Genomic DNA, 26,342 nt, shown 5'->3' with positions numbered 1-26,342 from the left:
AGGGCACATCTTGGGGTAGAACTATTACTCAGCTTAGATGGTGCCATCTAGAAAGACCTAAAAGTGTGAGCCCAGGAAAGAAGACCCCTACCAAGGAAGGGGATATTTCAAAAGGGATTTTTTTATTATTATTATTATTTTTTTTTTTTTTTTTTGTAATCCACAACCTTTGTGTTCTTTTCCCATTTCTGTTTTTCACAGTCTGACTTTGAAATAAACAAGAAAGAAGGCAAATATATAAACATATATATTTAGCTGTATTCAGCAGATGATAGCTTGTGCTGGGAGACTTTTTAATATTTTTTTTCTTTTACAGAGAAGTTTGATAATTAGGCAGCCATATCGAATTTTTAAAATGTTTCTGAAATTATACACCTTAGGATGCAGGATTTCAAAAGTTATATCTGCCAGTGAAACAGAATGTTGCCTTCCATCAATAAAATGTTAAAAGGGAATGGAGTCAGAGCTCTGTAGACAAAGCTTTGAACTACCTGGGATGTAGAAACAGTCTCCAGTTTTCTTCCTTTCCCTAATCCTATCACTGGAGCTTTAGATGCAAATTTTTGTCAGCCCTTTGTCTTGGCCAAATAAGGTTTTGATCTTCCCATTTAAAGAACAGAGTGTTCTTCAGGGATCACCTGGATGAGACAGAAAACAGAAGCACCAAGAATACAACATGTCAGGTCTGTTCCCAAGTCACAAAGTGATGGCATTTAACAGTCTTTTTAACTCTTTGTGCATTCTTTCTGGCCCTATTTGTGGAAAGACTCATTTTCCCCCTGTACTCAGCTCTGGTGAGGCCGCACCTCTAGTACTGTGTTCAGTTATGGACCCCTTGCTACAAGAAGGACATCGAGGTGCTCGAGCAAGTCCAGAGAAGGGCAGTGAAGCTGGTGAGGGGTCTGGAGAGGAGTGGCTGAGGGAGCTGGGGATTGTTCAGCCTGGAGAAGAGGAGGTTTAGGGGTGACCTTATTGTTCTCTATAAATACCTTAAAGGAGGCTGTAGTGAGGTGGGGGTTGGTCTCTTCTCCCATGTGCCTGGTGAGAGGACAAGGGGGAACGGGCTAAAGTTGTGCCAGGGGAGGTTTAGGTTGGATATTACAAAAAACTTCTCTACCAAAAGGGTTGTTAGGCACTGGAATAGGCTGCCCAAGGAAGTGGTTGAGTCACCATCCCTGGAGGTCTTTAATAGACATTTAGATGTCGATCTTAGTGATATGGTTTAGTGGAGGACTTGTTAGTGTTAGGTCAGAAGCTGGACTCGGTGATCTTGAAGGTCTCTTCCAACCTAAATGATTCTGTGATTCTGTGGTTTCCCTATGTTCTAAAAAACAACTCCTCAGCAGGGTGGGAGTGGGGCAGCACTGCATACCAATCATCTTTTGCTCTAAATCACACATAATTTTATCTAAGATAGTTGCTGTATATTTGCCCACCCTACAAAAACAGTACAAAATATTAAGTCAGTAATAATCATCTGAAGGTGCTCCATGACACCTGAGCAGATATGCTCACTGCAGCACACAGAGAGGCCTCACAAAGAGCAGGGAAAAAGTGCAAGGAGGAATGGGAAGCAGAGAGGAACTGCTCTGGACTGACCACAGTCCCAGCTCCTTAGCCCCATGGGCTGTTTGGGGAAAGAGGAGTCAGGAGAGAAAGAGTGAATTTGAGCTTGGGAAACAGGGCAGGAAAGTTGATATTTTAATATTAGTCATTTTCATTTCTCACTGTCCAATTTTAAGTGATAATAAATTGATTTTCTCCAGGTTGAATCTGTTTGCCTGTGACAGTAACCAGTAAGCAATCTCCCCATCTTTATCTCAACTCACAAGCTTTCTCATTGTTTTCTCTCCCAACCCACTTAGGGACCGTGAGGAAGTGGTTGGATGGGTGTCTGGCTCTATGTGTACAATAAAAAGTATAAAATGAAATTAAATGCTGAATTATATAAAACAAAATATTACTACAAACTACTAGCATTGTAGTAAATGCTACTAGGTGTTTTTTTTTTTTTGAAAACCATCCATCTTTAATGGGAAATACCATGTCTCCACAAGATTGCATGCTGGTCTTTATGATGTGCTCAGTGTTCAGCGTACCCTGTTTATGAGAGCTATTATACATATGGGTTGCAATTCAGAGAAGCAATATAATAATGTAAAAAGTAACCTATATATATATAAACATTTGCAGGTCAGGTTTGAAGAAAATGCTTTCTGAAACAAAATTCTTATTAGCTCAAGTTAGTACAACAGATTCATGAGCAATAAAATAATAATACACAACACTATTCCAGTTATTCTCTCAGCATTTATTTGAAATATCAATATTTCCATGATACAGTTTATACATAAAGCAGTAGGGAATGTCGTCATTTCACATCATCCAGTACTGAAGTGGCACATTCGAAGCAGCACATTAAACCTCTGAAAGAGTCTGTATAGTTTAGATAAATAGAACTCTGGATAACTAAACTTACAGAACTTTTGCAATTTTTACCAAAAGAACGCTGAGAAGCTAGGCACAGCACTGTACACACCAAGTGCAGTAAGGAGGAAAAAAAAATGAACTAAACATATGGGGAAGTGTTTTTGCATATACAGCCACATATCTTTAATTGCTCAACACAAAAAGAAGTAAGTTTTATTTAGTCCTCATTGAGGGCAGAATATGCACAAATGATGTTCGAAGAACACATGGTAGACAGAAATAAAAGAAGGGAGGGTTGTGTTTGGTTGGTTTTCTTCCCCATTGAATGAGTTTACAAAGAATATCTGGTTCTTAAGCAGCATGATTTTGTGCCAAAAATTGACAAAAAACAGTTAACACTTAAGCAGTTTTATCCCCTATCTTGCCCTCCTACTGGCATTTTGTTGAGCATGCTCAATGTTTCTGAAGGGCAAATTCATGTGGTTTGTGGTTCAAGCTTTTTATTATAGGAATCCCCTTTTTATGGTTTACAGTTTACTTCTGGATGGAAATAGGCTTTTAATAACAATCAAGAATACAAAAATGAGCATAGATCAGAAGGGCACACAGTACAGTGGTTCACTTTCTGAGAAATCAGAGGGTCTACATTTATACTGTCTCTGTGAGAATAGCAAGCCATTTTGGTCAGAAGACACAATTCTGGTTAGACAAGGTTAGACCTGTGTGAACTGTACCATAAGGAAGGGAAAGATGGAATGGCAAGAACTCTTCCCTCTTTTTGTAGAGAACTAAGATTGAAAAGTAATACAGTGGTGATAGGCATTATCTTCCCAATACCGCCTTCACTTCCTGCTACTTCACCATGAGTCATCTGTCTGGCTTGCCATTGCCTTCCCAACTCTGCCTCAGCAATAGCTCTGGTTACCACCAGGCCAGCATGGCCAAGTGACCTAACACTGTTTTGGCTCACAACATTGTGTTGGCTCAGAAGATACCACGCATCACCACTACGTAGTATGACAACACATAAACCAAAGATGCTCAGTGGGACTTGATGACTCTAACCACTGCAATTTGCACTTGTAAGGTGTAAGAAGCAGCATTTGGAAAGCAGTGGTACTGACATTACTATCTGGGTCAGAGGTGGTGAATCAGCCATTCTAATTGGGTAAAGGAACTAGAATATCGACATAATTGATAGGGAAGAAGCCTGACTGGCCATGAAGCATCCCTTCATACCAGTTTTCATCAATCTGGTTAGTAAGGGTAATAATATCACCCTCTTTAAATCCCAGCTCCCCCTCATTTTCAGGTTCAAAGTCATACAGAGCTCGGCAGCATGGCTGATCCATGTGAGCACCTGTGGAGAAGAAACAGAAAGAAACAGCATGTTTAAACTCTCAACTGTTACAGTATCCATCTAACCCTCATACTTTCTACAAATTTTGCTGTTCTGATGTAGTTCATATGGTGATAACAGTCCTTTGACAGCATCTAAATTTGGACTGCTAAACTGCATTAGAAGGTAGTTTAAAGCTTTTGGCAGCCTTGAGTTTTCATATGTGGTTTCGTTAGTAAATGAGATTACTAAAATAACTAACTACAGTCAAGCCCAGCCCTAAAAGAGAGGCTACTACCAGTTTGGGATCTGATTTTTATCTGTTTACAAAACATGCAAAATGAAACAAAAGCCCAAATATGTTTCCATCCTTACTGGCACAGAGGCTTTGTCTGTGTCTCAGGTAAACAGTGAAAGGGGTATCTTGAAATGAGAGTGAAGATTTAACTATGCCTTTATTTGGAATCTTCACTGGTACAGATATACTTCAAACAATCATATATGTTTATAATTTTCAGAATTTAAAAGTGAGGTTTCCAAAGACATTTTCTCCCCATTGAAGATTGCAGGACCATCAGGATAGATTTGGAACAGGTTTGAAATGGAAAGTTTTCAAATATGGTAGTTGATAAACATCATGTACACCCTTTAGAATGGCTGATAGATATTACTATAAGTTATTAGTTAGTTTAGATTTTTATAGATTATACTAAATTAAGAAATATTCTTTTCTTCTTGCCCCACCCTCTAGCCTCCCAAGTTCCTATAGCTTCAAGCCTACCAAAAGCATAACTGTTCCTGGTCAAAATAATTAGAATTTATCAGAACTAAAATGTATGGAACTTATATTCCTACCTGCCTTCCCATAGTAAAAGTTCATGTGCTTCCAGTGGTCAGAGCAAACTGATACATGCCATTACCCTATAATGACATATCTAGGAATATATATTCCAGCTTTTTCATATGTACTGGCTTCATGATGAATGGGTTTCAAATTCAGACTTTTTACATACTCATTTCAACCACTCTCTGTAGCTAGAAGATCTACGCTTCAGCTACATTTCTATAGATGTCAATACAGTAAGTTTTTCAATAGAAGACTTAATTCATGAAATTCTGTAGTGAAACCTCCTTTCATTTCTTTACATACTGCTCACTGTTTATTTTGCTGGAGAGGTAAAGTTAAAGATAAGACAGCACACATCTTTTATTTTTCATGAAGTCTATTTTGCTGGCATTAACAAGCCTTATGATGCCTGTTTGGTATCCTCATCTCTAGCAGCTGAAACATAAAAGACCTAGCTATGAAAGGTAAACTAGAACTAAAATTCAAATGAACATTGAAGCTCTGTGCTTTGAATGAATCATCCCAAATCTACATTAAAGAATTGTCAGAGAAGAAGGCAGTTCTCTGAAACTGATGAGAACCTCAAAACAAAGCATACCCATTGAAGAAAACACTAAATATTGCTCTCTGAAAAGGAAAAGACAAATGCTTAAAGAGATACAGGAATATCAGTCTGTACTACCTTTGCACAGACAAGTGTTCATGACACCACAAAAACACAAAGGAAGAAGAAAATTCTGGTGACAAGACAGGAAGACCTTTACTATGCGAGACTCAAGCCACACTTGTGAACGAGGAATCCCCAGTATACATGTAAACCCCCATGCATAGTCCTCAGTATAACCCCCCATGTCTTGCCAGCACAATGAGAAAATTACTACTTTAGAAGGCTATGCAAGACAATTTCCAGTTGCAGGTGCCAAATGGAGATACTGTTGCTGCCTATACTTGGGAGAACAGTAAATATTCTCATCAGGATACAACAGGAAGGAAGGAAATCCTGACAAAAGATCTAGTGAAAAACAACTATCTTGCAATACAGGAAGTGCTAGCAATTGTCATTGAGATCAACCAGAACAGCTGATGTCAGGGACCAGAAAGAGGACAACCAACACTGTAACATGGAATTAACAGACCATCACTGTGAGAAACAAATGACAAGGCTTAGTATGTGCTGATATGAAATAAAGTACATTGTTAAGACAATAATGATGCATGATTACATGCATCATTATTGAAACACAAATGTTTCATCCTGCTCCCAGCTGGATGGAAAACTCACTTGGCTTTGTTCTTGTTTTTAGTGATTTTTAATTTCAGGCTGCATATAATACCTGTCTTTATAGAGCAGGATAAGATTATGGAGTTTTGTAGGGTTTTAGGATTTTGCATGCTCATGGAAAACTTACAGTTGGTCTTTGGGTTTTCTAAATGAGTGTTTTGTTAAGATCCGTATTTTGAGGTGAATTTAGTATGGCAGCATCTCTTTGTGTTTCTAGTACTAAGGAAACTTTTGACCCAATGGCAGATTTAAAGCAGTGGATCCATGTTCACATGCCTGAGGATGTGAATATTTCAGAAAGAATATTGTTTTGCAACTGGACCATGTCCTTTGGTGGAATTGGTATAGCTAGTTCAAGCAGTTCACCTATACTATCCTCATTCTCATTTTCCCTCACCAAAGAACTACTCTCTAGGAGGAAGCATGGAACTTCTGCATTGTAGAAAGATTCATCCAAATTTGGCTTTCCCCCATTTACTGCCATTACCTGCTGGTTTGGGAGTGGTGGCATGGGATATTCCTCCATTGTGCTGAGTATTGTCACCAGTTGTGAAATCCAGGCTCATACGAGGTTTGGGCTGGTATTCTCTTTTGGGCTGAGATGATGCCTCTTTTATTCTGCCAAAACATATCAGTTGAATGTCAAGAGTTACTTTCTTGTCAATGGATGAGATGCAAGTATCTTTATTTCCAAGGCTAAAGTTAACATCCATGAATCAGCCTGTCTTAAAAGTTTTGGGATTTGGAGTAATTTTTATTTAACGTGTTAGTTCAAATTACCAATAACAACCTGATGCAACTGTGCTATGAAGTTATTCATTTTTCTTTTCCCCTTAAGACATAGTGTTTTGGCCAACTTCCTTTTGTCTAAGAATAACAAAGAGCTTATAATGGAGAAAAACCTGTGATATGATCTAGCAATGCTTAAAGAAGGACTGTACAAATAACTCTACCTTCATTTTTAGCTTGACTGAAACCTGTTATTTTGCTGCTATTTTTGGCAAGCCTTAACTATTCAGCTGGTTGATGCCAACTCTTGTCATTTTGTGAGGAGACTGTGTGGGAATGTGTTGACTTTTGCTGTATTGACTGCATTCATCTGTAATTTAGTATACTTGCTTCACAGAGATGCACAACTCCAGTTTTCCTGGATTCTCAAAATAAAAATATTATGCATCATTCATGTTAATGTATTCTTTTAATTGAGAAGCTGAGAATTTCTAAGAAAGGGTACATTTTCAGATTCATAGTTAATGTTGATAGAATGAGAGCAATTTATGCAGAACAACTTCCATAAGAAATTCTAATACCACTTAGGGAAGAATACTTGAGTCAAGACCTTTGCATTTAAAGTGCAGGTTGGTTTCTCTAATCTTCCCTAGTCTGGCCCCACAGCTGCTGTTGGATGCACCGTGATTTATGCATTGAAAAAAACTGCTTCAAACTTAACCAGTTTTGGTCCTGATAACAAGAATCTCTTCACCATCTAAAATATTATCAGTATTAGTCACTCCCCCAAAATTGATTTTGTTCTTCAGAAATATAAAACAGAAATATATTCAAAACAAAAGTAATGAGGTTGTCAAAATAAACTTAAACAAAAAGGCTTTGTTGTGTTTCATTCAATTACAGTTCTTTTTTTTTCAAAACAGTAAAGCTTTGAATAAAAAAATACTTAATTCTATTACACATAATATTTCTGTGAAGGAGATACCATTTTTCACAGATTATGAACTTGAAGGTGACAGTTTTAGTGACTTCCTAAAATCTCTCCAAAAGCTCAGCATGAGCCTTGTTTCTTCAGAAAAGAAATATCTCCAAGGAAACTGTTCTTGCTTCCCAGCTGCACTGTCATGCTACTCCTTCTACTTGATGAAAAAGAGAATTTAAAAGGAAAAATCTTTGCTGACCTTCTAGATTTTATGAATTTTACTCTAAGTCTTCCAATGCTTGCCAAGTCTCGTTTCCTAGAATCACAGTATTTTAAGGAAGTTTAAGCCTTCCATTAATGTGTAGAATGCAAAAAGGTTATCTTTTGGAACTTGCTAATTATGTGATTATGAAGACAGAGACTGTCTCACCAGGCAACTGCAAATTACGGTTTATGTGTTTTAGAGATATAGATAATTCTAAGTATGACTGAGTTGAGGAAAGCATCTCAGCTCACCAAAGCTGTCAAATGTGATTTAATTGAAAGCATGTTGTTATAAACATTGTAAGTCAGTGTTACATACATTTTGCATTCTACTCATAGGTTTTCTGCGTCTGTAAAACATAAAAAGCAATTCAACAAATTTAAAGGAAGTGTATTACCTGTCTTCCAGCTTAGAAGTAACTCGTTGAAGGATCTGTGTGGCCTGCTTGTGGTACTCCAGCTGGGCTTGTACAAGAGCAGAAAGCTGGCTCACTTGTTCGATCTGAGGATTGACATTAAAACATCGTATCTTAGGTCAGTACCAACCCATCAGCAGTAGAAAGTAAAGACCACTTTCAGGTTGACACTGCAAAGAGAGTGCCTTTACTTTTCACTCAAAAAAATCATCCATCTTTGTGGTTCATAAATAGCTACATATCAGCCTTCATGTATTACCATGTCTGGTTATGATCGGATATGGAATGGTGACTGCAACTTTTCTCTGTTGATCATCTCCATGGCCTATTTGCATGAACAGTAGCCTACAGACCTACTTCATTCAAGAAACACTGTGAAAGTAAAAATCAGACTGTAAAGAAAACATAGTACACCATCTCTGCCCCACCCTTAGATGGACACAAAATGGTACAGAGTACAGTCATGCTTCTTATGCATTCTGGGCTGTGAAATAGACAGAAACAGGAAGATGTTACATCCTTTTGTATGTAGGGTATTTGTAATGAAGGCAGATAGAATTCTACTTTGTGAGGGAAAAATCATCCAAAGCTCTTCTGAGGATGCTGTAGTTCCCAGTAGTTCACACAATACACCTCTCAATGGTGTCATGAAGGCCAGGACTATCTAGTTATATGGGGTTGTATTTTAGTACAGGGATTAAAACTACAAATTAATTACACTTTCATTTTAGCACAGCTATATGTCATTTATGATACGCAAATGTTTTCATTTTTGTTATGTCCCCTCTAAAGCACTCTGGCAACAAAATGAGGAATTAAGTTACACATGAATTTAAACTTAAAACCAGTCATTTCCTTCAACTGGAATATTTAAATAGAGTATCAGTTGACAAGATACCCTGTAAGACCGACTTCATCTGTAATGTTTGTTTGTTTGTTTTCATCCAGAAGTAGCAACATTTTCTTCTCACTTTACAGTTTCAACATTACTTACAAATAGAAAATAAAGAAAACTAATAGATGCTCATTCCTCAACTAGTGCATAAGTGAAAACTATGCTGCAAAGTCATGTTTCAGCAGTCACATTAATTTTGGCTTTTCAATTCATTACTGCATACGATTAGGGCAGAGACCATGGAGGCTGCGAGCTTATCATCTCTGACGTTTACCAATCATATCAGCAGCATACATCCTTGAACAAAAGCAACAGATCATACCTCAAAACAACAGAAAGTAAAAATCATGATTTACATTTATGTAATTCTGAATAGGAAGGTATTATGTCTTTGTAAGTAACACTGTTCAGTAAGGAAGTACAATGCTGTTATAGAGAATTGATGTTCTTTATCTCACTTATTTATCAAACACCTGCTAAACTAGTCCTGCATGTGCATGCTGTACGTTAATACAGCTTCTCACTGTGTCTCACTGAGTCTAGCGAGGTAGGAAGTGCTTCCCCATTTTAAAGTTATAGAAAACTGTGGCATCATAGACTTATAAAGGTTTTCAAGTTCTAGACTGCTTTAGATTGCCTTCACTGCTGAACAAGCATCTTTCTTTTGTTGTTAAGATTCAGCTCAAAGCATAAATGAGGGATATCTCACATCCATCTCCAGAAGGTTGAACATGCTTGACTCAGCAATTTCTTTTGATTCATCAAATTTCTCCAGTGCTTGGCGAAGCTCTTCATCAGGGAGCTTGCCCTGTCTTTTCTTCTTGTAGTCAAAATCCAGGCGCCGACCCTCCATTTTCTTTAGGTGATGCTGAAGAACAAAAAGGAAAAAAATAAGCACAGAATAAAGGGTGTTTCCCAGCTCTCTTTAGCCAAAGGCCATCTGCATTGTAATCAGATAGTCCATGCAGATTTTCAAGTACGTGCTGTTTGCTGTATATCATTCCTTCCTGAGAGGGGAAAAACAATGATGTGGTTTTACATCTCTTCTAAAATGCTCTGCCCTCTAAATATGACAGACATTCAGCATTAAAAAAGGCCACACAGACTCCACACAGAATGGGTAACTGCAGTTGATAACTGTTTAAAAGATATGAGAGTTTCTGACATTTAATTCTGATGTATAATTATCTGAATACTATTATTTTCCCCTAGAAATTTAAGAGAAGATTGAAATAAAATCAAAAGGTTGAACATTTTTGCTTGTGTAGTAGTTTTCATGAACAAAACAACAGAGAAAATATTTTTAATCAATTTCATCAGATCACCAAAGGATCTTAATGTTATCTTTTATTAAAGATTTTCCAGTTTATTAACTGACAGAACTTACGTGTCATTATATTTAGCAGTTGCCAGGTCAAACCTCCAAAAAGTTAATGCTACCAGCCCCAGAATGAACACTTCAGGTGTTTACTTTCCTTTGGAAGAATCAATGTTAGAATTTTGATCCTTCCCCTTCTAAACCATCAATGAGAGAGACAGGACTGAAAAGTAAAGCTCAGATCAGATCCTCTGTAGACGAAAAGCCCGCTTTTAATTAGACAACAAACGCATTTTGAACATTTACATATTTTGTATACATGTACAGAGTACAAATACCACATTGAGGACAATACCTGTATTTCTCTCAGGTCTTTGTCATGGAGATTCTGAAGTGGGTCAATGAAGTTTTGTTTAACTTCCATGTCTAAAGAGTCTTTGACCTCAGAAAGCTCCTTCATAGCTTCTCCCACATCTACAAGTGCTGGTCCTGAAAAAGAAGATGCCCAGTTTAACTTAAAATAATTTAGTTCCAAGCACTGTAGAATGACTCATGGAAATTTCAGTTAATATTAAGTTTTCAGCCTCAAGTTTAGGAAAGAAACAGAGATTGGCAAACCACATGAAAGGGCAACACATATTTTACATTTCTGCAGCCTCCAGCCTTGCAATATATCTGAACTTGAGAATTCATACTGTATAAGGACAGCCTGCCCCTACACATACCTCATTGTCCATTCATTCCTCAATCTGGTGAAGAAAATATGTTAAAAAATAATTATCTTCATTTGCTCCAGTGTTGCTGCCAGATATTAGATTATATATAAAAATAGTTTTAATGCAAGTCTAGGTCTTCCTATTTGTATCAGAGAATGTAAAAATAGTAAACATTTACAATGTTTTTTTGTTGGGGGAGCTGGTGGGAGAAGGGAATAAAAGATTCTTTTGAAGAAACTCTCTAGTTCCTACCCTTAGACAAGTTCATATAACTTAGTGAGAACTAGCTGCCTGAATTTCTGAGATCTCCTCCAAGATCACTTGATGTCCAAAAAAGTTACTGTTCTATTTTATGTCCTCTCTATGGAAACAAAAGAAGCTCAAAAATATTCTTTGGTTTGAAATGTAGGATGGTGGAAGAAAATCTACTTTCCTTTCAAGAACAGAAAGGGTCTGAAAACTTAAAAATGAAAGGGATCAGAAGGAGCTTTGTCTCCCAAACAGGGGATGCCAGCAATGCAAGGCAAAATTAGAGAGCCTGCCAGACCTGGATGACAAACAGCCATAATAGCTCCTATTAGTTAAGAATGTGAAAATAATTGCCATATCTATTCTGCTGTGTACTAATGCAATCATCAGAGAATACAGAGCAATTTGCACAAATTAAATTCTATTAGTTCTTCATTTTCACTTTGAAAATATATTTGAAATTCAGCAAGTGAGAGGCAACAAATAAAAAAATAATTCAATAGTGTTTAGTACAAACCAGCCTACATTTGCCAAGCTAGTCAATTACTAGTCAACAAACAAGTACCTTCTCCATTGCTCATGTCTTTATGCCAGGAACAAAGGAACAACATGCTATGAAGATTCAAAAAGTAAATAGAATTTTCAGGGTCCTATTTGAATGTTTGGGGTGTTGACATATAAAAATAGCCAACAGAGCAGCTCACACAATTAGGACACAAAGGATCCTGCTATGAATGTTACCTCTTTTACTTAGACCTCCAGCATTAAAGAATGTAATGTAAAATCTTGGTTTAACATTTCTAACTCAGGAAGTTGTAAATTCATCTGGGGCTTGGTGGGCAGAAGGATTTTACAGGCAAAACAGGAGTATTCTCTAGTGCCTTAAATGCATAAGCTGGAAAGAAAAAAAACCCAAAATGCAAGGAATGAAGATTTTCAGTAACGGCTTTTAAAAAATTGATTATCCTTAATTCCTTGCCTGTAATAAAGACAGTAACATTAATTCTGAGGTTAAAAGGTTCTTATTGTATGCACAGATGGATAATAATACCACTTCTGAACATGTATATCTTCCACCACAACAAAGTCCCTTTAGCATAATCTATGACAGAGCCTAAAGCCTATATGGGTACGGTTCCAAATTAAAACAATTTGACTTCCAGCTCTGAGAGAAAAATCTCTTGTTCAAATCTTCAAAAGATACTGGATCCACATCATCTCAGCAGGCCTAAACTGACCTCAAGGGTTAAGACTGATGAAGCTGAACTCTCACATTTTTTGCAGAATTTATTTCTTTATAAGAGCACAAGACTCCAATAATGAAAGAAATATTAAATTTTGTTACCATTTTTATTTCAGTATAATGGAAAAGGAATTAATCAAATTACCAAAGTTGCATTCTTCTCCAAGTTCGCGGCCAAATTTCAGCATTGCATCTGCCAGCAAGGCTTCAGCCTGTGGGTAACCTGGTCCCTTTTCCTGGCCTCGAATTTTTGACATAGTGTTGATCATGCTGAGTTTAGCTCTGGAAGCTGAAAAAGGAAAGTGACAGAGGTTACAAACACACAACAGTTTGAGTATGCAGCCACTGTTCTGAACTTCAAATCAAAACCTCCCTTGAAATGACTCAGACAGAAGAAAGGCCATGAACATTTTCAAGACACAATGTTTGATGTGCTACAAGTCAGGAGAAAAATCTTTAAGCTATCCCCAAATTATTAAACTTAGAATCCCTGGCTAGCAGACAGATAGCAGACTGAGTCAGCCTTCCAGTCAGCCTCTCAAGGACAAGTCGAGACTAGGCACTCTCAAGATTAAACTTTTGAAACCTCAAATGTTTACGTTTGACAGTTTTTCACCTGTGGAGTATGAAATAAAAACTGTTCCCAAATGATCAACAATCTTTGAAAAAAAAAAAAATTTTTTAAGAGAATTTTGGAAAACTCCTACTTCAATATGTTTTTGGCTGTACTTAGTTTAGTTCAAATACACAATTGCAGATCAGAAGAAAGCACACAATTATCATAATTGATGAAAACAAAGCCAGCAAAAATAAACTAAATAATTTTCTTGATGATGTGCTTTAAAGTGATTTTTTGCAACTACAATATGTGAATGGCCTGCAGAGATTGAATTAAGTAATTGCATTTTACTTCAAATTTTGCCAGCACAGCTGACTCAGAGTATGTGTCTCTACCTACACTATTGCATGTGCTACAGGACGGCAGCTGTGAATGCCTCTACCTTCCTCCATGCAAAAATTCAATTTTGGCAGTTGCTCGTATGAGTTAGCATTTCTGTGGACAAAACATCAGTAGCTAACATCATTGTTCAACACGCAGCCTTGCACACGTTTCTGTAAGAAGAAAACATCAGCATGCTGCAGTCAACAAGTGTTTTGCTCTTAATTTACTGCTGAATAGTATATATCAAGAGATGTTTTTCGTTGCTGAATATATTTCACTTCGTGGCATATGCACAGACATAGATGTCCAAACAAAGGAAACTCAGGCAAATGTCATTGTACTTATTTTGTCTGGGAAGCAGCTATGAAAAGGTAACATGTTTTTAATCTATAGTAACCATATTTTTGTAAGCTTTCTCACTGCCCTTCAGTGCCATCATATCATGCCTTTCTGCACTTGGAATTTTTTGATGCCTTGTGTTGCTACCCATTACAAAACTACATTCAGCTGACTAGCTGACTGTTCTGTATAAGAATCTGCATTTTAATGAAGTGTGTGGCCTTTAAAAATGGCATTGAAAGCATGGTTGAAAAGGGAAAATACAGAAGCACAAAAGGAAACCCAGGCACAAACAAAATCAGTAGGACAAGAAATGGAAACAGAGAAATAGAGGCAGCAAGCTGAATTAAAACAGGAACAAATGGGAATACTTTCAGAAATTCAAAACATAAGAGGGAAATTTAAAAAAACAACAATGTGGTTATATTCTAGAAAGGCTGGCAAAAGTAAAAAGAAAGAAGTATAGGAAAGAATGTAATAGACGAAAGAACAATAAGGGAAGGGTTAAGAAGAGGAGAGAGGTAAGCAAGAAATATTCATGCTTCAGTGATTCATCTATTTATTGTAAGCATTAGATTTGGTTTCTACAGTTAACTTTATCGGAAATTTAAATTACCAAATCATATTGCTTTAGTATAAAATCTTAGAATACATCCACCAGTGTCTTCTTTCCACTTTTCTTCTTTTAAAGTTGATTCCAGTAACTTCCAGGGAAGCTGAAGTAGGCTTGTGCTCAGTCAGTCTGAAAATCCCATCCTGACCCATTGTACTGGGTCTGGCTGGAATGTTAACTTTCCCGGCAGCAGCCCATACAGTGCCGTACTCTGTACTTGTAGCTGGAACAGCAGTGTTATCACACCAGTGTTGTGTCTACTGCTGAGCAGCAGTGGCACAGCATTGGGCCTTTCTCTAACCCTCCTAGGGGGTGGGCAAAAAAGTGAGGAGAGAAACATCACTAGGGCAGCTGACCTAAACCAATCAAAGGGATATTCCATACCATGTGGTGTCACACTCAGCAATAAAAGGTGGAAACAGGAAGAAGAGGGGAGGGGTGGGCTCTCGTTGAGAAGACGTCGGTCCTCCTCTTGAACACCGGCTGCGTGCGTTGAGGCCTTGCTTCAAGGACATGGTCAATCATCGCTCATTTGTGGGAAGTAGGGAGTAATTTCTTTCCTCTGCACTTCCATATAGTTTTCATTTATTTTGTTTGTTTGTTTTCCTCCCTTTTTTTCCCCTTTCCCTTTTATTTCCCCTTAGTTAAATTGTTTAGTTCATGGTAGTCTTTATTTAATTATTATAATTATTTCCCTTTAATTAAATTATCCTTATCTCAACCCGTGAGTTGTTCTTTGCTTTACTTCTCCCCCTCCTCATCTAAAGGAGGGGGAGTGAGAGAGCGGTTGTGGGGTTTAGCTGCCCAGCACGGTAAAACCACCACACCCATTTCAATTCTATTGCTTTTGCTGTGCTAGTGCCACGTATTTTCTTTTCTAAGTTATGTCTCAACCTGAGTGAAGACAGGCCGAGACGTACAAAGTACCACATGGTGGTGATCTGAATGCTTGATTCTTTTCCCAATTCCCTCATTTGCATTGATTTCCCTGCTGTCACTTATGATTCACCTTAATAGCAAGTGTTAACAGACCCATGGTGAAAAATAATTCTTTATTCTGTCTTTATACTCATTATTTCTACTTTCAATCATGTTCATCTTTCATCTCTTTCTTCAAATTACATGTACATCTTCATGGAAAGTCTCCAAGCCTTCATCATATTTAATTTTAGTCATTTTTCAAGTGGCCTTCCTTTTTTTTTTTTTTTGTCATATTGGGAAGTCTACAAAGCTTTTTCCTTCACAGTAACCTCAGCCCAACATCCCTTTCAATAATTTCACCTTTGTCATTAAAATTCTTCTTTTTCCATTTAATTTCTTTTCCCCTCTTTTCCTTCTACTATCAGTTCACTAACTGTTTATTGAAGTTCGTCAACAGCGCTTCCTTCATTTGTCGATCACACAAAATACCATGAAGGTAGTCGCCCTCTCATACTGCTGTATGTTGTCATACAAGGATAAGGCTGTTTTCAGGGCATATCCTACTTATCAAGGAGTGTGCAGTGCACTCCAAACCTTCTTTATCCTATGAAAATCAGGTACACTTCTAAAGAAAAGCATATTGATTTCAAATTGGTTTTTTTCATTAATTTTCCCTCCACTTTTGAATTTAATGTCTCTATTTCTTATTAAAAACAAACAAACAACAACAACAACAACAAAGAAAATGATGGAAATAGGTAGTTTGGATGCCACAAATACTATTTTGGCAAATAGTAATATAGTTGTATGGAAATAATCGTTTTTCTTTTATTGAAGAACAATGTCATTTTTCCATATAATTCGTATCACTATGAAGGAGCCCTTTTGCAATCAGCATAAACCAATCCAAGATCAGATGAGAGCTACAAGAGGTAGTCCTCCTTTGTGCTTACTCCATCTGCTACCTCTGCCCAGCTGGCAAATAACATGATCTCATTTGTTATGCAAAAAAAAAAAAAAAAAGTAAATCCTTCAGTGTCTATTACCTTTTTAATCTTCAGATGTTACTCACGTACTCCACAAGCAAATGAAAAAAATGTGCAGCTGGGGTATGTGCAGCTCCTTCCTGGAGCAGTGCAATCTTAAAACAGCCTCAGGTGCCTGAAATCACACCCTGAGCTACTTCCAGACATTTTGCTCTCTGCTGTTACAGTGAGCCTCTTTTGTGATTCACAGCAATCATAATCACTCAGATGTGTCAGGAAGGCAAGCCAGAGAAGCACAAAAGAGCCAAAACTTATTACTCAGTCTATATGATGTTGCACAACAGCAGCTTGACTGTAGTTAACAATTTTATCACTAGCCCCATAATGTTTGTCAATCCTATTGCTTTTCCTGCAGAGTGCTTGTTGATGTTGAGCAATGTAGCTGTGGACTCAAGTCATAAACATTATTCCATCTGTTGGCATAGAAACCATTTTAGTCATTGTTTTCTCTTTAACAGTTCTTGTAAATATTCTTCCTCCTTTTATCAATCCAGTGGCAGCATCATCAGATTATCCTTCTTTTTTCTGTGATCTAACATACAAATGTCACCAATTAAGCTATACCAGCAATGGTCCTTCATTCTACCACACTGGCAATACAATATTTCACACTAGTTTGAATTTGTTTCCAGCTATAGAGACACTGAATGAATGAATTTTCTCTGTACTTCCATAAAACTCTAAGGCACTAATAGTAGGTACACAGACTAATTTTACTTTCACGTTAACTCTTCACTTGCATAACTCCATTGATGCCACCAGTGAAGCTGGCATTGACTCAAAACCCTTACATTCCTAGATCACTATGGAAATATTTAAGTAATTGAATTTAATGGTATACCAGTGACCACAACAGCTCCAGATCACCCCTCCTTGTTAGAATCCTTCAGCAAGAGAGTTGCATGCAGCTCTCCATCAGCCCACTCTAAAAGACTTTCTTTCCTCTTGCCATGGAAACCAGCCATTCATTTATGTTCTGAAGGTCAAGTTTAGTGATTTATGATTAGGTCTGTTAACCTGCCTTTTTCACCAGTTCAGCATGAGCAGCTCTTTTGCATCCCTCCATTCGTAGTTACGACGATGTGAAATTGCTAGAGGAGCAGGTAAAGGATGTTATTTCTTTTCCTGTGCTCTGGAGGAAGCTGCTTCAGACCTTCATCTGTCTTCCCAAGGTCTGAAAGGACTGCCCAACCCTTTTCCTTCACACAGTAGAATGACTGGGACCACAGAAGAAAGAAGTGCCACACACAGGCACCCCTGCCATGTTTGATCCTGATTCCCACCCACGGGTGATGGCCCAGCCTCTGCCTGTCTCCCTCCCAGGGAGACAGCAAGGGCTGGGGCTGCCCCAGTGCCCCCACCTGGCAGGGGTGGTGGGATGGCTCTGAGTGGGAGGCCCTGCTCTGCTATCCCTGTGCAGAACTTGTAGCCACCTCCAGCCCCCAGGGAGCCCCCACCCTCACACCGCCACCATGCAGATGCTTGCGTGCAAACACACACAATTTCTAAGCACATGCTGCCTTTTATTTTTACCTGAAAGAAGAACACCAAAAATAAAACAAGTCACTCAAAACCATCTTTCATTCTCACTGATAGCCTAACACAGAAGCCTGTATTCATTTCTGCCTTTTCACTCCACAGTCACTTCACTGACTCTGCATTAATCTCAGCTGCATCAGTAAGGATGTGATCTGTCAGACAACACACTCGTGAGAAAAAGAGTATTTTCAAAAAGTGCTCCAACTACTGAGAGATTGTGAAATTATATTACCTGGATTGGGCTGAAGATATTCTATTGTCTTCGCCATTATTTCCATAACTGCCCTGCTGGTAACATCCACTTTCTAAAGGACAGGAAGTTAAACAAAAAGAAACATGAAAAGAGATGTCAGACATGCACAATATGTGTTTCAATCTTCTTTTTGTTCTTATGAATTCTTTTAACTATTTTTATTTTAATTTTGTGTGCCTGAGCATAGCTGTTGAGTAAATCCAGCTCTGTTTCCAGCATGGTGATAATGCCTGGAAAAATACCAAAACACGAGTCCATCATTTCTGCTTGTAGCAGAATCACTCTTAAGTGAGGCCACTAGTACAGAGTACCTCATGATGTATAGGGAATTTGATACAATTCATTGCAATTGACTGATGTTCTGCATCACCCCAGGAAGTGTCCACAACAGGGATATCTTTTTGATAGAAATGTCATTGAAACCTGTTTGAAGAATTAGTAATCTTTGGTTCCTTCGTAGCTGGCAAACCAAGAGAAGAGCAGATGCCAATCAAAACCAAACACCAGTGATAAAATGCACTGAGCACATTTTTCAGAGTGAGTTCTGGTAAAATTCAGATAGGGAAGCCAAAGTATTCCTTGCCATCTGATTTCAAGAAAATTATCAGCTTGAAGGCATTGGCCATTTATTTCCTCTGGATCACTCCATGAAGAAGTATTTTGTATTTACGAATTTAAAATAAAGCAACAATTCAGAACTATTATTACTCTCTTTTACTGTCGTAGGAATTCTTGCTTTCTTAAGAAGTATTCTGTATCGTCTTCCTAAATTGCTTATAGTGAAATATACAACTATTCTATCTCTTAGAATCAGAACTCAAATTAAAAAATGCTGCTTTGGCAGATTTGGGAATCCCTGTAATGTGTTCTGTACTCTGCATTTACGAAGACACATTGCTTATCTCTGCAGGTAGCTTGTGTCCCACAGAGTGAACTTCTTTACCATAATGGCAAGTTCCTATTTTAAAAAAGAACACCTGAGATAAGTTGTTTGCAACATGCTGTGACTGACCTCTTTCCTGTTTTGTATGGCCATTGCCATCTGCCAGGCCTTGCTCTACGCTTTACACAAAGAAGCAGCAGAGGTCTGCCTGCCCTGGGTGAACTGCCTGGTAGGGAGCCCAGAAATGGCTAGAAGGTTGCAGAGAGTGGGGGCGAGGGAACAGAAGGCCATGGGCAGGCAGAAGGAGCGTGTCCTCTGCCTACAGAAAAGCTGGCAATCTACACAGGGCCAGGAGGAGAGCAGGGAGGCAGCTGATGAGTTTTCTGTTCTCTTCTCAGCTCTCAATGCGCTCATCTTCTGGGCTGCCAACCCATGCCACCCACAAGCATATGTGGGACCCAGCCGTGGCTGTTGCTCTGTCCTACTTCCAGCTCTAAACCTAGAATCAGTTTTCTGAATTTTCTTTAACAATTTCCAGTTTGGATGGCACTGCTTAAACCTGTGGCACATTCAAAGGGAAACTGGGGGAAGTGAGAAATCAGAAGTGAGAAATCACTTCTGTAATATCTCCACTGCGTGAAGTGCAAAGGATATACCCTTCTCCATTATTTTCCATCCAATATTTATTCCCCATCTCCCTACAAAAATGTGCAAATAAATAGCTTCTGGTTCTCTTGGCTGGTATCAGATACACATCCTACAAATCACCTAGCAGTAACTAATGTTAAAACACTTGATGGTAACTTTAAAAGCTGAAGTTAGAAAAAACCTGCCACCACTGACCTTTTCAGTTAACATACTCGTACTGCTACACATAGCGTGGGCTCTTCTTTCCATGAAAACACTTGGTGCTACCACTGCCAGCCTCACTGAGCAGTCCATTGGGGGAAATTATTCCCCATTTTCCTGAAGCATTTTGTCATTGGAGGCTGCCTAACTCTGAACCTGTGAGTGAATAACCAAGTACTTATGTTAGCCCCCTTCCTCAGACAACTCTTGCTCCTCTCAACTGATGCTCAAGGAGCTGAGAATCACAGGCACCCTTTGCCACTGAAATGACCATACTTGTAGACAGACTCTCTCTGCTTACAGGGATCTTCCACAGTAATTTAACTGAAGGTAATTTGTAGCTGGCATCAGCCTTAATCTCTGAATGAAATATTGGCAGTATAAAGAGTGCCATACATTATGTATTCCTCAGTCACAAGATAAAATAGGATAAGAATCCAAAAATTTAATCCTGACAAATAAAAGTCCAGTCTTTCAAAATTACTCAAATGGGGACAAAAGCTTTGAAAATCCTGTCCTAGAAAGGAAAAAAGAATGGTAATAGTGAATGTACATATCTGCATTTAGACTTACCCTTTCCATTTCTTTGAAGTCATCATCTAGCTTGGTTCCTTCTGCACCTCCTACTTTTTCACTCACTTTCTGCAGTTTAAAAAAAAAAAAAAAAAAAAGAAAAAAAAAACATTCAGCAATAACATCAATTTTGGCCACCATGTTTCTCTGGGGAAGCGTTGTTGTTTTTTTTTTTCTGCAAGTTGGTACAACATTCAAACAAACAAACAAAAAAACTCTATTGCATAAGTCTCACAGACCCAGTCCTCTGCTGCTAACAGAAGACATCCATATCATCACATCTTTGCACTATCACACCCTTATTCTTCTGTGGGATGGAGGTCCATATCTTGAACTTATCTAGCAACTAATCAATGACAAAACTGTATTCAGCAGACAAATATCCGTGGTCATGTGTGCTGGTGAAAAAGGAAGTGACGACAGAATCACAGGAATCACAGTATGAAAAACTTTCTCATCAGAGATGAAAAATGCCCAGTACATATCAATTCAACACCAAGGATAATAATCACATATAAGCACATAGCAAGAAGCTCCCAAGCCATGACTCCAGCCACACAGAAGGCAACAGGCCTCCATGCCCTTGAACTCTCAGAAACATATCGACTAAAGCCACAACTAGACCTTCTGCATTAAAAATCAAGTTTATAAATGAAAGTTTATAAAAAAATATAAATATTGTAAATATGTTAAAATACATAAATATACATACATATTCACACCATACAATAGCTTGAGGATCACATGAATTTAACCCTGAAGAAGGATCGAGGGGACTTCAGGGCAGTATTCCAGTACTCAAAGTGGACTTCAGGAAATCTGGACAACAACTCAGTCTTCACAAGAAGCCACAAGGAGAAGACAAAGCGCAATGGGTATGGGTTGCTCTTGTAAAGGTTTCATGTTCAAATAAAATATTTTTTTTACAATGAGAACACTCAATCACTGGAAATACCTCCCCAGGGACTTGGCAGAATGAATCCCCATTACTGGAGGTTTTCAAGATGCAACTGGACAGGGCTCCCTTTTCCCACAGAAGATCTGACTTGATAATTTTTCAAGTTCCCTTCCAACCTGGGCTGTTCTCTGATTCCATCATTCTATATAGAATACCTAGCTGACAGAACAATTAGGAATTAAAAAACAAACAAACAAAAAAGTGAATGCTGGTGTCATGTTTTTAGCAAATATTCTTTTTTTATATAAAAGTCTCATTTGGAAAGCAAACTGGAAAATTGCATGATGCTACCAACAGCACCCTGGCTTGTATCAGAAACAGTGGAGCGAACAGTACTAGGGAAGCAACTGTCACTCTGTACTTGGTGAGGCCGCACTGTGTTCAGTTTTGGGTCCCTCGTTTAGTGTTCTAGTAGACGAAACGCTCAACATGAGCCAGCAGTGTGCACTTGCAGCCCAGAAGACCAACTGCATCCTGGGTTGCATCAGTAGAGGGGTGGTCAGCAGGTGGAGGGAGGTGATTGTCCCCCTCTGCTCTCCCCACCTGGGGTGCTGCGTCCAGGTCGGGGGCCCCCAGCACAACAAAAATGTAGGTCTGTCAGAGTGGGTCCAGAGGAGGGCCATGAAGGTTATCAGAGGGCTGGAGCATCTCTCCTGTGAGGAAAGGCTGAGAGAGCTGGGGATGTTCGGCCTAAAGAGAAGGCTCTGGGGTGACCTCATTGCAGCTTTTCAATACTTAAAAGGGGTCTTATATAAAAAATGGAGAGCAAATTTTTTTCTCAGTCAGATAATGACAGGTTTTAAACCAGAAGAGGGAAGATTTAGATTAGAGGTTATGAGGAAATTCTTCAGTCAGAGGGTGGAGAGGCACTGACACAGGTTGCCCAGAGAGTTTGTAGATGTAGTCTTCGTTAGACTGTTTTAACTATGTGTAAGTACTGATTTCAGTAAAGTGACTCCTGCAATAAACAAGCAGAAATTAAAGAAAAATTGCACTTTTTTCCCCCTCTTAGTTTCAACCCATGTTAACTCATCCATTATCTTTCTTTCACAATATAGAGAAGGACAACCCACAGCCTGCCAAATACCTGCTACTAATAAAATCCAGGCATCCAATTTCATATTCACCACAGTTCACTCCTACAAAGCTGCAAGCACAGCACAGCCAAGCACTTATTAATGCAGACTATTAGGTTTGGAATAGAAAACAGCTATCAGTTCTGTTTGTTTTCTGACAGCTCTTTGGAAGTAAGTATCAAAAATTATGCATTAATGATTAATGATACATCAACACTACACAAAGCTTAAAAAAAAAAAAAAAAAGAAAAGAAAAAGAAAGAAAAAGAAAGAAAAAGAGACTTATCCATTTCTTCCCATACAAAATAGATGTCCAGATCACACAGACACTTTCCTGTCATTAATTTGAATGTAGAAGATGAGTTTGTATGCTCTGTATTACTGAATTTATACTTTAAAGAGATCAGTGAGGCACCACAAAAAGTCACAGATTTCAAACTCTGTGCTGTTAGGAATAGTTATACTGTGGACAGTAGGTTGATTCAATGTCCTAAAAGATAATATTCATATGCAGATTCTGTGAAAAAATGAAACAAAGAAAGAATAAATGCCACAAGTTTTCTTCATCAATCCATGAATGAATCTTCTGCAAATTGACCTCCTACTACAGCTAAGATGGCAAAATCTGCATAGGAGTTGTCTAACAACAAAGATTTCAGGTCCCTGAAAACAATTGCAAAGATGTTAGCAGTTAAATATTAAAAGCAAATTTTGAATAAATGAGGTTCATCTCTTAAGGATACAAAGTAAACAAAGGTAATTATTCCAGCCTCTTCTAGTTGCAGTTCTTCTTGTACTTCTAACACCTTAGGATCTCTTCACAGCTGATGAGGTTTTGCAGACATGTCTTATCATCCCCAAAGATTCCCTGAAGATCTCATCTCACATTTACAAACCTTAGCAATTGCTCTTTCCCTTCGTATTCATCATTACTCTAGCTGGGGAATACATGACACAACCGTGCAGCCCTGTAGTCAGCTGAAGTGACCACTGTCGGGTCAAGTGAAAAAGGCAGTTCACTCTTCTATTCTCAGCATGCTTTACATTTTTGGTCACTTTGTCAATATTAGTTTCACAATCAGCATTAAGAGTCACTCATTTAAAGTGACAAACAAAAGAACCATGTTCTACACATCAAAATTTATTTGTACAGTTCTGGGTCAAGCGCTGTTACAGACAACAGGGATGGGAGACAAAACATTGAGCCTTTCGTCTTTCTGGAGTGGTGTGACTCTTCTCTCATGGCGAGTTACATCATAAACCTTCAGAAAGTACCTTCACCTCCATTATCCAGACAAAAATCTAATTTGCAGAAGTGCTGACAGTCCACAGGAAAAGAACAACCGAACCACCATCATATCTGAAGACTTAAATGCTACTTATTCTTGAAAGGCTACAGGCACTCAGCAGCCAGAGATAAGCAATCAAATTAAGGATTCAAATTTAAAGGAAAAAAAAAAAAGTTTCTTTTTTTTCCCCTTAGGGCAGAAGGGGGCAATCTACTCAGAGGAGAATATTAAGACCCCATTTCAAGGCCATCATCAAAGGTGGTCCTGTGGGAACTGTGGGCCTGAGAAAGGAAACTGAAACATTTCCAACTTAAACCACATCTATGTCATCACTGTATTGATTAAATTTAGAGATATTCATTGGCCTGTTTATATCCATCCTTCTAATCAATTGTTAAAGCATTGTTAAGGCATTTAATTGTGGCTTGTCCTTCCACTGTTCTCTAAGATCATCAGATTTGATTATCATAGGTCAGAAATCTAGAGCAGCTTACATCAGCTGAGGATCTGCTTGTGCCAAAGATTCAGAAGCAGTCAGAAAAATCCCCAGCTACAAACAGCAAGAAAACTAAATTCTCTTTTGCTCTGTCATTTAAGTCAAGATTTCAACACTTTGTTTCTTATTTTACAATGGAATGAAGATTAGGCCCTTGAAGTTGTCTTTACCACATTTCCTCCTAAACCAGTCATCCTATGGAAGAAACAAGACCTAATCTGATATCAGGGCAATAGTGTTTAGTTATTTTCTGATCATGCTGTCTCTTTCTAATTTTGATTACTTATTCCATCTTGTCTCCAAAAGGCCTTTGCAATAAGACTATCATAAAAATATAAATTTATTTTCATGAAAAAAGGCAGGTTCAACAAACAAGCATTATCTAAGTGTGGGGAAAATATGAAGATTTTTTTTTTAATGCATTGAAGATATACAGAACTTTCCTACATCTAAAAATGTCATGTTTTAAAGTCAGGATCTTCAGATTTTACATACCTGAAAAGAAGTGCTGTGTGCACAGTCCGATTGTTTAAAGATCCCATCTCCACTCAGATAGAATATTAAGTTTACATCCGATGGTAAGAATGGTTTTGATACATACAGCAAAGGTGGCATGACAATATTAAGCCTTTTTTTTTTTTCCCCAATAGATAATTTTTTAAGGCAGTTTTGTGGTAGATGCTGACAGGACTTGGAATATGAGCCATTGTGACAGCAGTGTGGTTTGGTAGATTTGGTAGATGGAGTTCTTGTGAAACAGGAAAACAGGTCTTGGCTATGGAACCACTGATTTTGTTTTCATACAGCTATGCAAATCACCTGCTTTGTATTGCTGTGTCACATGCAGTATGTTGTACAGGGCAAAAAAAAAGTCTCTATGAATATGCTGAGAATTCCCATTATCTTTTCTAGAATACACGGATGATTACTTGTACAACATCCCATAAAGCCATTTTTTAACTAGTAATGATACAAATCTGACAGTCATCTTTCACTACTCACAAGATGTTAACTTATATCAAGTGTGCATTAGGTTGCTATTCCATGAGAATTATGTTCTTCAATAGCATGACGCTGCATCCTATTAGAGTGCTTTCTGAGCAATTCAAACAGATGCTACAAGAAAATCTTGCATGGCAGTATATGTCACTATCCAAACTTGACAATGTAGCAAAATCACCATCGAACCACAAGAGTAGTCACCTGAGTCTGCAGCTCTACTAGTTTTGTGAAATACAGTAATGAAAGGAGGTTAGAAATGCACAACAGAAAACAACAATACCCTCTGTAGTTCATGCTTATTAAATACAAGTCACACTGTTGATGTCTCACTCCTTAGTACATGTTCTACAGGTTCCTCCATGCCATTTTTGCCTCTTTTACTTTTACCTGTCCCTACAAGGTTTCATGTTCTGGGAGCACAGTGACAGAAGTATATTCAAGTTTGTTAAGGATTTTCAAAAAGGCTCTAATATGTTGTGACGCTTTGTTAGCATTGCAAACAGATGAAAGACATAGCTGGCTTGCAGAAGAAAGTAGTGAAAAATACACATTTTAATGGGAAGAAGTCTGTGTACACACGGTGAAGGTTTGCCAACACTGCAGGCTTCTCAGAAGGAGAAAACACTTGAAAAAAGAACATTTATAAAAAGCACAGTCTCTAATGAAGATTTTTTTATTTATTTATTCTATCGCTTCCCATTCTGTCACTTCACACTTGCAGGCTATTTTTTCTGCCTGTTTGATTCCTGTACATTTTGCCACTTCAGGTATCAGAATTCATTACCACAGAAAATATGACACCTGAAATTCCAATTTATGATCATGGCCCTGGTCCAATGAGGCATACATCATGTGGCAAATCATACTCTCAGCACTAGCAGTAAGCAAGAGAGGAGATTCTTTGGTAATTTC

At 38.1% G+C, this 26,342-nt stretch overlaps 1 protein-coding gene across 1 annotated transcript in view; it reads right to left on the bottom strand.

Moving 5' to 3' along the window:
• Positions 1 to 2,290: 2,290 nt before the first annotated feature.
• SH3GL2 (SH3 domain containing GRB2 like 2, endophilin A1) overlaps positions 2,291 to 26,342 on the bottom strand; it is a 90,447-nt gene continuing 66,395 nt past the window's right edge. Inside the window, exons 2-9 of the mRNA XM_032205907.1 lie at positions 20,610 to 20,678; positions 18,284 to 18,356; positions 12,796 to 12,939; positions 10,798 to 10,931; positions 9,834 to 9,992; positions 8,212 to 8,315; positions 6,386 to 6,516; positions 2,291 to 3,790 (exon numbers count right to left, since the gene is read on the bottom strand). Coding sequence (XP_032061798.1) covers positions 3,591 to 3,790; positions 6,386 to 6,516; positions 8,212 to 8,315; positions 9,834 to 9,992; positions 10,798 to 10,931; positions 12,796 to 12,939; positions 18,284 to 18,356; positions 20,610 to 20,678 — 1,014 coding nt within the window. The 3' untranslated portion in view covers positions 2,291 to 3,590. The remainder of the gene's footprint in view (positions 3,791 to 6,385; positions 6,517 to 8,211; positions 8,316 to 9,833; positions 9,993 to 10,797; positions 10,932 to 12,795; positions 12,940 to 18,283; positions 18,357 to 20,609; positions 20,679 to 26,342) is intronic.

Source organism: Aythya fuligula, chromosome Z, assembly GCF_009819795.1.
Source record: "Aythya fuligula isolate bAytFul2 chromosome Z, bAytFul2.pri, whole genome shotgun sequence".
Lineage (NCBI taxonomy): Eukaryota > Metazoa > Chordata > Aves > Anseriformes > Anatidae > Aythya > Aythya fuligula.
This window is presented reverse-complemented; position numbering and strand designations above follow the sequence as displayed.